We start from the raw sequence: 12,045 nt of genomic DNA, 5'->3' as shown, positions 1-12,045 counted from the left end.
AACGCTTGGAAGTTCAAGTAGACATAAGCTTCTCTTCCATGAGAGTGGAACTGAAGTGCCAGGAACAGCTGTCCTGTGAAATTCCTCTTTGACAAGTTACAGATGTCCTCAAAGGACAGAAGGTGGCCCAAGTGTGAAAGAGTAGCTGGAGAATCTGCCCCAACCCCGTGTGCCAAAACTTAAGGCAGAAGCTCATGCAGAAATACTTGGTGTGGTACCAACAGTGCTTCACCCTGGTTCTCTGCAGTCTTCCCCAGGGAGCTGCAGTGTAGAGATGACTTTGCACTGAGGCATCTGGGCAGGGGAACACAATGCTGCAGTTTGTTGTCTGAAGAAGAGATTCACTGGCAGAGCTGCTGCTCTGGTGGAGCACAGGAGCCATGTATACAATGTGGGGATTAACTCAGGTTTAAGCTGTGTATGTGTAATATGTGAGTATGTGAAAAAGTAATTTTCTAATTTTATTCTTTATCTCTGGCAGAAACTATTCCTCTTTTTAGACACTTCTATTGGCTCTGAAGAGGTGACTCTTCTGAGCTATACAAAGGACAATTTCATACCAGATACTGATCTGCTTCATAATGATAGGTTCAGGAGCAAGACCTTTATCTCAGATCGAGTACCTTCAACGATTTCTCCACCTCCAGCTGTTATTGTTACAAAAGAGCATGTGGGGTTTCCAATGATCTGATCCCATTTTTAACTACAGGTTGGTAAACAGCAGCACTGGCATAAGTTGTTTTGCAAGGACTGTGCAGCAGCCAGTCCTACTCCCATCTTCCCTCTGGCTCTTTGACTCTTCAGGAACTTTTTAGCCCTCTGTGCTTTATAGCCTGTGATGTTCCTGCTAATTCCAGGAACTCCCTCACACAGCTTTGTGCTTCCTGCCTGGTGCTAGGCAAAACAAAGCAGAGCTCCTTAGCCTGTTCATTGTTACCTCTCTCTGAAAAGCTCAGTCTCTGTACCTAGGCACTTGCAGTGGGGAGAGCATAGCTCTGTCTCCAGCTGCCTCTCAATGCTGCCTGCTAAAGCTTAGGCAGTGCCAGCTCACTCTGCAGTTGTTGCCAAGGGCACAGAGCAGGTTTCTCACTTCACTCCCTGGGAAGCCAGAGTGGATTTGTACCCTGAGACATTTTGGAGACTGGGTTCAGTTCAGCAATGGGTGTCTTTTCCCCAGGGAGCAGTTATTAATACCTTCACAATAAATGATGGCTGTGAACAGTAGTGCTAGAGCGTCCTAGTGATGGAACAAGAGCAGAGCAGGGAACCTGTGCTCTGAAGCTGGTAATGGCATCTCCCTTCATGTCCTGCAGCAATGAGATACATGGATTAATTCTAAATGCATTGGTAACATATGGGTCTAAAATTATTTTGTGCTATTTAGAACAAGTCCTTTGAGCTAAGGCTGTTGTAAATTCTAATTAGTCCATGCTAATCTCCATAATAGGCAGCTATTTCTAATGCAGATCTAACTGATGATGTCTGACAGCATTTTCCACACTTATTTATACACTGGCAGCAAGCTGGTATCATGCTAGGGTCAGAATGTTTGCTCAGGTTAAGAAAACTTTATTTTCTGTACTCTGCAGGGAGTTTGTATTTGCTGCAGGTTTGTGCCTGTTCCCAGAGCACCAATTAATGCCTGTTTGCTTGTATTTATTTGTGCAGAAAATAGGGAAAACTCCTTCAGCCGTTCCCGAAGCTCCAGCGTGTCCAGTATCGACAGGGACTCAAAGGAGGCAATCACAGCTTTGTACTTCATGGAGTCCTTTGCCCGAAAGAACGACTCTGCTGTTTCCTCCTGTCTCTGGGTCGGAACAGGCCTCGGAATGGTCATAATCCTGTCCCTCAATCTGCCTGCTAGTGACGATTTACGGCAGTCAGAGCCAGTCGTGGTGTCACCAAGTGGTGAGAGTGCAGCTCTTTTCCTGCTTTTTATCTGTCTTGGTACAATGGGGCAGTAACTGACTGATTTTGTATGGCCTTTGGGGCAGAAATGTCTCAAAAAATCAAGCAGTGGTCACTCACTGAGTGGAGGGCACACAGGTAAAGATGCTCATGTGAGGGACCAATAACTTCATGGACTGAGACGCTTTTGCTGTGTTAGTTCCAAAGATTGCCTTGTGTAACAGGCAAAGTTACATGTTTCTTGTGAAGACAGGGAAATAGCAGAGTTCCTTCATATTGTGAAATTACAGTCCTGTTTACAATTCTGTCTGGGATTCTACAATCAGTTTGGCTGCCTTCGTATCAGAAAGCTGCAGAGAAGCAGAAGAGAAGCAGAAGGGAGTTCAGGAAAGGAAACAAAAATGTTGGCAGGCTGCTGTACCAGGAGAGATCCTTGGCTGAGTGAGTGACAGATGGTGTAGCAGAGAGAACAGAGGGCTGAGAGGTCAGGTCTGAGGAGAGGCAGCATGTGCTTAGAAAATGGACAAAAAATGGAGAATGCACAGAAGCAGAGGTTTCCCATCCACAGTTTGTTTAGAAAAATAATGCTGGAAGGTCACCAGACTTAGAGCAATTTTACTGCTGGGGAATAAATATTCTACTAGTATAATGGAGAGATAAACAAGAGGCAATCTTCAGCAGCATGTATTATATCCATCATTATAGCTATCAGCTGCTTGAGACCTTTCCAGTACTGGCAGGCTGTTTGTTCACCTTCTCGTGTGGTCAGAAAGAACTGAGCAAGCACGCCTTGTCACCTTGGCTGGATTAATGCGTGTGCTGCGTTTACAAAAGCTGGGTGTCAGCTGTGCTGTGCTGACAACCAGTCTGGTTGTGGTGTCAGTGCCAGTGAGAGGAAATTCTGTTCTGCAGGCACCGTCCTGACGCTGAAGGGAGCCGTGCTGACCTTCGCGTGCTTGGACTGCATGGGGACATTGACACATCGGCCCTACGAAGTATGGAGGGACCCACACAGTGCTGATGACGGTGACAAAACAAGGAAAAGGAAACTTGTCATGCATTCCCCTTCCTCCTCCCAGGATATGGGTGATCATCAATTTGCAGTCATTTGTTCAGAAAAACAAGCCAAAGTCTTCTCATTGCCTTCCCAAACATGTCTTTATGTCCACAACATCACCGAAACGTCCTTTTTATTGCGAGCAGATGTGGTCACCCTCTGTAACAGCGTCTGTCTGGCGTGCTTTTGTGCTAATGGGCACATCATGACACTGAGGTACTTATCTAACTAATCTTGTGGCAAAACTAAGCAAAGGCACAGTGCTGTCATATTCCACTTGTGTTTGCTCCAGAGGGCCTGATGCTCTGCATTAATTCCCCGGTGGGTGCATTTAATTCCCTGCCTCGATGCAGCCATACCTGATCCTTGGGCTGTCTCCATGTGGGGAGTTAAGGCAGGCAGGTGCACAGCAAAGCAAGCTCCTCTTTTTTTCTAGTAATCCCCTGTCTGTGAGAGTTGGTGGCTGGTGATTTTTAACTATGATAAAAGAAAGCCCTGATAATTTTGCTCAGGTGTGGTGGGTCAGGTGTAGAGAAGTATAGAACTCAGCCATAGAAAGGGTTCTGTTTATCCTTTGTGAAGTGCCAAGTCCCACTCTTGGCACTTCTGAAGATTTTCTGTTCAGAGCACTTGGTTTCCCTCCCTTGTCCCCTCCCCCAGGGAGCTGACTGTGCAGTAGCCCTGCAGCTGTACCTTCGCCTTGCTGCACCCTCTTTCCCTGGCCAGGCTGTTTAAATTTGGGAAAGTACTGTCCAAAACAGCAAACCACAAGGAAGCTGGAGGACAGCAAAGGTGATGCTGGAGCCTTTGTCCACTGGGTAGAAGCAGGGCCCTGCCAGGCCCTTTCCTGCAGATGTCCCTGCAGGCCTTGCCCTGCAAATGACCCAGCTATGTGGCACGAGCCATACTGTGCCATTTCCACAATCCCATATCCAGACAGTAGCAGAAGCCTTAGGGCCATGGAGGCAAGGCAGCTGAAACTTCTCCATGCAAGCAAACAAAATGTGATGAGACTACAGCGTTTTTATGGCCGAATTTTTCAGCTCAGAAAAGCTGTACTTTAACTGTTGCGGTCACACGGAGCATAAAGTGAAGTTTTGGTTTAAAATGCAGGCACAGAGCAGGTGTACCCCGTGTGGCAGCTGGTGACTAACCTGGGAATCTGCTTCTCCTCAGCTTGCCCAGCCTTCGCCCGCTGCTGGACATCAACTATTTGCCTGTCACGGACATGAGGATAGCACGGACCTTCTGTTTCACTAATGAAGGGCAGGCTTTGTACCTGAGCTCTCCCACAGAGATCCAGCGCCTGACGTACAGCCAGGAGATGTGTGACAACCTGCAGGTAGGGCTCACTCCTCACTCTGCTGTGGGAGGGGTGGTGGCCTCACTCACCATCAGTGGCCCTGATAGGGCAGTGCTGCAGGGGCTGGACAGATCTGTTCCTCTCCACTTGCCCTGACTGAAAATGATGCCAAAGCCACAGAGAGAGGTCAGCAGCTCTGTTGTTCTTTGGGCTTTTTCATGCACTGTCACCTGCACCTGTGCAAAAAGTCTTTACAACGTTAGAGATGGGCTGGTTTTGTTATTTTACAATGAAAATGCAAATAAAAATGTCATTTACTGAAGGGAAGGAGTTGTGAGAGGTTACAGAGAGAAACATGAATAATAAAAGGGGAAAAAAAAAGGGGGGAATAAGTTCTGGGTTATATAATTAGCAGTGAACCAGAATGGAAGTATAAAAGAAATGATCCTGCCAGCACTCATTATGCCCTAGGGAATAACATGTGCTGAGCTGCTCAACTCACATCAAGCACTGTCTGTCTCAAGTCTGAAAAGGCACTTTGAGGAGCAAGCATTGCCCACCAGCTTTTGTGCACCAGAGAGGAGATTATTTTGCAAGGAGCCAATTTTAAAATAATCTAAAGTTTAAGTTTTGACCAATGCATCTTGGACTATGGACCTACAGCAGGAGGCTATTACAAGCTAGATTTCTTTTTTTTTTTTTTTTTTTTTTTTTTACCAGCCTTAACAGCATCATGCAACTACCAAGCAAAGGGAAACACAGCCCTTGCTTCTCTGTACTGCTGGACTATGGCTCCTTTTATCTTGGCTTTTATGCAAAAAAAGGTTTGCATGGTCATTGTGTGTGTACAGAAAGCAGATGACCCAGTATCACCTGCTACCTGGGAAAACAAAGCTGGGCTGCATGAGAGCTCCACTTAGGCTCCAAGGGCTGCAGTAATTTTTCTCCCCAGAGCAGGTGACTGTGCAGAGGAGCAGTGGCTGTGAGTCACAGCGCTGTCCTCACACTCAGCCCCCAGGAGCGAGCTCTGTGTGCAGCACAGCAGCTGGATCTGCCTGCTGAGGCTTGGCTGAGCAAACACGGAGCTGAGCAACAGGGCAGAAACTGTGCCCAGTGCACACAGCCCCCTGGTTTCAAACACTAATGGGACTGCACACTTTTCCCAGCAGTTTTTTTCCAGAGAGCTGGCTTTTCCTGGTACTGCTGCAAATAAATCTGAGCCTGACATTTGTTTGGAGTGACTGCTCCAAGATGCGGCGCCAGAGCAGTGCTTGCAGCAGATGTGCTTATTTAGCATTGCTGATGGCACACTAATGGGGTGGGGAAAGGTTATAGGAAGGTAATGAATTTTGTTTAAAACGAAAAAAAGCAACTAAACGACAAACCACCAAACTCTGAATTACTGGCAAGCACTGAACTCAGGTGTGCCATAAAAAGAAAGCAGAATGCCTGCCCAGCCTGGCTGGGCAATCACTAGAGCAAAATACATTATACACAACAAATTGTTTATTCCATTATAGTGTCACCTCTGCTGTTTCTAAGCAAAATGTGACTTTATCACTGGTATTTTCATTCTGTATTAACTGCAATTTTTTTCTCTGGTAACAAACATGGGACTGGACAGTGTTAAACCAAGTCCATTTGTAAGAGTGAGTGAGTATAGTTAGCCCGAGCATTTGTCAGAATACACAAATATTACCCACACCGTACTGTTCACACAACAGACTCTTTTAAAACCACTTGATTAGATCCAGTGCATGCGGCTTGTTAATGAAAATCAAGAAAATGCCTAGAACTGCTTTCACCTCACTAACCTTTCACATGGACTTTTTTTATGGCTTTACTAGGACATGCTTGGGGATTTGTTTACTCCTGTGGAAACACCAGAAGCCCAAAACAGAGGCTTTCTTAAAGGACTTTTTGGAGGGAGTGGACAAGCTTTTGACAGAGAGGAGCTTTGTGAGTAATTTATTGTTTGGGGTTTTTTGGGCAGAAATTCATTCTTGAGATCCCCTGCCCTTGTCATCTAGGAATGGAGCAGTACACAAGATTTAGCTGATTGATGAAAAGAGAAAGTTGACCTAGTGGAGGAAGGGGAGGGTCCTTGTCTGCCATTCCACAACTCCCTCGCCTTGGCAGCTTCTTTTGATCAGCTGAGCAGGGGGCACATGACTGCACTGCAGATGTGCTGGTGACAGAGCAAAGCCTTCCACATGTGCCACGTGCCCCTTGAACGATGTCACTGCTGCAAGGCTGCAGCTCAAGACTGAGGAGCACTGACAGAGCCAGGCCAGGAGCTCATCCCTGTCTCTCTGCCTGTCCATTTCTCCTTTGCAGTTGGCGAGGCCACAGCAGGAAAAGCCTCTCGCAGCCTCGCCCAGCACATCCCTGGATCCGGCGGGATTGAAGGCGTGAGAGGAGCTGCGGGTGGGGTCATTGGGGACCTGACTCGTGCGCGCATTGCCCTGGACGAGAGGGGGCAGAAGCTGGGCGAGCTGGATGAAAGGACTGCCAGCATGATGGCCAGCGCAGAGGCGTTTTCCAAACATGCACATGAGGTAGGAGCCCTGGCACCCACACCCTGGACCTGGGGACTGGCAAACCTGCAGCCTTTGCTTCCCTTTGGGAAAGCCAAGTGCCCTTCTCTCCCTTCACCCAGTCGTGGTGTTGGAGGTGTGCTCATGTCACCTGGCACATTGTTCCCGCTCCCAAACTATGAGAATGCCAAAAATAAACTGCCATTGCTCACCGCTTCCTTTCACGTTTCCAGAAATGAGCATCCATTGTTAGCCTCTGAATTTAGAACATGGCACTTCTCTTCTTGCCTTTCTCACTAATTCGTTATGATTTGTTTTTTTAAGCCAGTTAATGCAGCACATCCCTGCAGTAGGGCAGAAAACAGGTAGGTGGATGAGTGTATAGTAACCTTTACAGATCTTACTGGGAAGAGAACATTACTATTACAGCCCTGTGGTACTGTTATGTAGAATAGGCCTTGCCAGGAATAGGAATAGCTTCTGTGCTTGGAGCTGGAAATGGAAAGCTTTTCTATCCCACGCTGTTAAGACTGGGAAAACTGAAGTGATTTTTCTTGAAGATAAAACAACATCAAAGGATACTTCCCAAAATGCACGTTTTTCATTTAATGTGCATCACATCTCTGGACAAGACCTTCACATTTTTATTGGCTTTTATAAGGCAGAAAGCACATGCCCTGAAATGCAAGAAGTTTATACAGTCAGGGCATATCTGCTATGCTCCACAGATAAGTGTCTTTTTATTCCTATAGAAAGCAAGTTCCTTTAATTTTTGAAGAAGAAAAATAGTTAAAGATCATCAGGAAAAAATTTCTAAAAACAGCAATAGCAGGTAATGCTTTTTTAATGTAAAAAGTATGAAATTAAATATGAGATCTCAGTGGACTCAAGACCTGCTGACATTGTTCATGAAGTATTGCATTGTTCTACATTTATTAATTCTGAAGTTTGACAGCTAATGGGCCTAGGTCATGCATGGTCTCTTATATGGAGGGTGGTGTTTGATTCCCATTTGTTTGGTTTTTTTTCCCCATCTCTGTAGGTGATGCTCAAATACAAGGACAAAAAGTGGTACCAGTTTTAGACTTTCAAAGAAGCTGCTTGTGGCTTTACTAAGAACACTGTTCAGGGAAGCAACCTTTATTCCCAAATCTACCAGTCACTGGCCAGAGACAGTTTTTTCTCCTAGAAGATGTTTTCCTGTTACTATTATTGGATTCATCACAGTGGACATCACGGAGAAATTTTACAGACCATGGGACGGAAGCTGGAATCTTGAGGGTCTTTCCAACAGCTGACTTACGGGGTGGCCAATTTTTTCCCAAAAGGAACTCAACCATCACTGTGGCATGTAGTTTTTCAGAAGCAGTAGGTATGAACTGTGGGGAGTGCGTCTGGTTAAAAATATTCTGTACAAATTCGAATGTTAATGCACTTATAAAACTTTGCATGACTAATTGCCAACTAAAAAAAAAAAAAAACCAAAAAAAAAAACACTGAGAAAAAGGAAGCATGTTGTGACCGAAGAAAAATGGGATTTATTTCTATTCTGAGCAAAAAAAAAAAAGAAAAAACACCTTAAAAACACCTTAAATTACTCAAATCTTTATTTTTTAAAAGTGACATTAAAAAAAGCCAGTACATTTCAAACGTTTGCTACTGTTCTCCACATAAAAATGAGTTGAGCTGCATTTTCTTATCTGCTGTTTATTTCCCTTGAAAAGCCTTGCTCAAAAGCAGTGCTCTTCAATTCCTACCAGAAAAATAAATAAATTTAAAATTCTATCCCAAAATTTAACTATTTGGCAAGTAGCTGGACTGGCACTATCTAAAAAAGTCATTAAGACATGTGCATAGATGGTTTATTTGCAATTCAGAGCACATGACACATCATCCTAATCTATACTTTTCAAGATGTGCTCTAGATTCATCTGTTGTCCTTGAAGGGGAGCCGTGGCACTTTTCATCCCCATGGAGTCTGTATCACTTGGTTGCCTTATTTCCCAGTAGCAGGAACAGAAAACCAGCTTTGGAAAGCATTTCTTCAAGTTAGGAAGGGAAAGATGGGAAACCACAGTCCCGTCAAACACTGCTCACAGAGACTGCTTAGCAGCTTGCAGAGCAGCTTAAGTGCTCAGCTGAAATTATGAGAGGGAACTGCACAGAAACCCTCCCAAAACCTGTGAGAGAGAGATTAGAGCAGGAACACTACACAGTGGGCCAGGGAGGAGCATGGAAAACCATTGTCAACATACAATTGGAACACAGATATTAAGTGACACCATGGGTGAGTGGCAATTTATACTCTGCTCACACTGCTAAAAGTAATTTGCTTCTGCTTCAAAGTGGCTTGTTTGGTTTTTGCAGTGAATGCTGCAGAAAACTCTGCAACCTGCAGCCACAGAAGAGAACAGTAAGCTGGATTTATTGCCTATCCTGCTGGAATGCTCCACCCTATCCTACAAGACTCACTGCCGTACAGGTCAACTCTTAGGTTAGAAATTTTTCCAAGATTGACTTGGAAACAAGGCACTGAAAGCTTCTTTCCATGTGTCTGGACATAGTTTAAAATTAGAAAAAAGAAAGTGAGGAAAAGCTGGAAAAACAGCCTTTAAAATTTTTCTATTAAAGAAGTGTAACATCTGTCCCTTCAAGGAATCCTGATGGACACTGATGGAGACAGGCACCATCCACCCCCACCCAGACCTGAATTTCACTGGTGTTTGTATCATCACAGTGTTCAAATGATCCCTCTCAAAGGTGACTTTTCCATCTCCGTCCTTTATCTACAATAAAATACAGCCCAGGAAGTTACACTGTCCACAAGTCTGGCCTCACAATTGGCCCACTGCACAAACTAAAGGGTTGGAAGAGACTTGAGGTGTTAAGTTTTAAATTGCCATTGTAGCAGGACAGAATTTCATGATTTACAGGATTTTTACATTTTGCTGTAAGTAAAATCAAAATGATGGCCCTGACAGGTCTAGCTCAACTGCAAATGAGACTCCACAAGTTCCTCTAGCTCAGGAGAAACTGCTCTATGTTGTCAGAAGTGTAGAAACTTGTGGGGAAAAAGGTCAAAGCCTGAGCAATGCCTGGGTTTCTGCTGAGAGCTAAGGAATTGGAGTTGTCCATGACCCAAGAGGATTTTTCTGTTTACATGTGTAAGGATATGCCAAACTTGCCCCTCTGATGCCAACAGTACCTGGGCTGGGGAATTCCTTCCAGGGGCTAGGTCACAGAAGGAACCACTTGTGCCCGTGAGGAAGCACTGCTCTAACCAGGCATGGAGAATGCGAAATAAAGAACATTATAGCAATTTGATCCTCAGTTTAAACCTGTGCTCTGGCCTATAATCCAAACCCACTTGTCTCTGGGCAACAAAATCATTTGGAGCAGCATTCAAACTGTCCAGCAGCCAGCTTATTTTCCATTGTGCCCTGGTGCGTGGCAGTCAGAAGCAGCAACACAGGCTGATTGGAATCATGGGATCTTTGAAGGAAATTTCAGAGCAACTTCTGACTGCTGATCACTGCAGCTCACCCAGAGAGAAAAGTGTCCTCAACAAGTCTTTTACACAAGACCCAACTGACTCTGGCTGCCAACAGTCTCTAGTTTAACACCAGGGAGGAAAAAAAAAACCTGCCGGTAGATTTCCATTTGCATTTTTATGCAACAGAGAAATGAGAATTTAGCAGCCCTCAAACTTACAATTTTTAATACTAAACTTTTAAGCAACTTTTCTCAGTACTCCCCATCAGGTCACAGCTTTCCACTCTTACATATTTTACATATTTCCAGACAGTTACCATTTATTATTTCTGTTAAGTTCTCCACTTGTGACTATAATTATCAACTTTCTTGTAGTCTGTAGAGATCTAAAAAGTTGTATATGTTTGTATATAGAACATTCTATATATATAATATATATATGTAATGTATATGTTGTATAAGTTTGTTAGTGCACACTGTTAAATGCTTTCTATCAAGATTTACCATGTATGTGGAAAAAACCATCACTTAAAAAGTTCAATGAGGGAGGAAAAACTCTTGCCTGGGTGATTTATTGTGAAATGAGGGGGAGTGTGGGATTTTTGCAAGGCTTGCCCTGAACACTGCTCAAGGCTGTCGGTGACAGGCATGAAGCTGCAGCATTCCCAGCAAGGAACACAGCATCTGAGAAAGACTGTAGGACTGTGACTGGCTGGAGGAAAATCAAGGACACTGGCTGTCACTGGATGTTGAAATCTTTCTGTGCTTTCACCTTTCCCACTCAGACAGCACCACCTCAAGCTAAATCCCAAGCTTAGATGTATCTTCAGCCTCGCAATCCTCAGCTACACCAGGCCAGATTGGCTGGAAATACTAGTTCAGTTTAAACTGCTGTTTGTTCATTTAGGTACTTTGTTCTCTCACGTTCTTCTCTCCAGGAGCTCTGTCACAATCACATCCAAAACCAGTTATACAGAACTTCCAACAGCACACACACCTTTGGGTTTGACCAGATGTTTGTAATCTTATGTCTAGTGCTGTAGATAGACAGAGAAAATGCATTAAATTAGATTATTTATAAGTCTGCAGAGTTGGCAAGTCTTCAATGAAGTACAAGCTACTTTATTTATTAATAAAAAAAATTAAATCCATTCCTAGAGCTTTAACTTCAGTTGCAAATCTTGAATTAAAAGACATGACAATTGAAATTTTGAGAATCAGGTTTTGTTTTCTGTAATTACCTTGGGGGGAGGGGGTTTAAGATTTTTACAGTTCTACAGTTCAACTAACTACATCAATTAGTCATTCCCCACAGTACCAGGATTGTTACAAAAATGTGCAACAAACATACTCTGTTTACTACATGTATTGTATAAAATTACCACATAAACCCTCCTCTAAAACAGTTTATACTCCTTTTCCAGAATCCCTTTCACACCACAGTGCGTGCATAATGCAGGTGGGCATAGAAACCTTTTTTCTTTCCTCAATAGAAACCACTTCAGAGCTGAATCCAATCTCAGGCCTCCTTCATATACAAACTGTGTGTGCTGTAGCACAGACAAAGCCCCAGTTTTTGGTTAATTAAGCCCCACAAATGGGGCCCTGCCCCATCCATCCTTTCCCATAGCCCGAAGGTGAACTCAAGCACAGCATATTTCAGTCTTGAATGGGTTTTTTTTGCCTTGGAAGGGTCTGGTAAGAGCACTCTCTCTCTCTCAGGAAGGAACTGCAGGTGGATATTCATA

The 12,045-nt window shown here is 44.2% G+C and overlaps 1 protein-coding gene across 5 annotated transcripts in view; it reads left to right on the top strand.

Annotated features, from left to right (window-relative positions):
- The window catches only part of STXBP5L (syntaxin binding protein 5L), a 182,619-nt gene extending 171,171 nt beyond the window's left edge, over nucleotides 1-11,448 (top strand). For all 5 annotated transcript variants that reach the window (XM_058857936.1, XM_058857944.1, XM_058857968.1 and 2 more), the window contains 6 exons: nucleotides 1,669-1,908; nucleotides 2,821-3,181; nucleotides 4,142-4,307; nucleotides 6,116-6,227; nucleotides 6,606-6,826; nucleotides 7,848-11,448. In XM_058857936.1, coding sequence (XP_058713919.1) covers nucleotides 1,669-1,908; nucleotides 2,821-3,181; nucleotides 4,142-4,307; nucleotides 6,116-6,227; nucleotides 6,606-6,826; nucleotides 7,848-7,889 — 1,142 coding nt within the window. In that variant the 3' untranslated portion in view covers nucleotides 7,890-11,448. The remainder of the gene's footprint in view (nucleotides 1-1,668; nucleotides 1,909-2,820; nucleotides 3,182-4,141; nucleotides 4,308-6,115; nucleotides 6,228-6,605; nucleotides 6,827-7,847) is intronic.
- The last annotated feature ends 597 nt before the right edge of the window (nucleotides 11,449-12,045 follow it).

The sequence above is a fragment of the Poecile atricapillus genome, chromosome 1 (assembly GCF_030490865.1).
Source record: "Poecile atricapillus isolate bPoeAtr1 chromosome 1, bPoeAtr1.hap1, whole genome shotgun sequence".
Classification (NCBI taxonomy): Eukaryota; Metazoa; Chordata; class Aves; order Passeriformes; family Paridae; genus Poecile; species Poecile atricapillus.
This window is presented reverse-complemented; position numbering and strand designations above follow the sequence as displayed.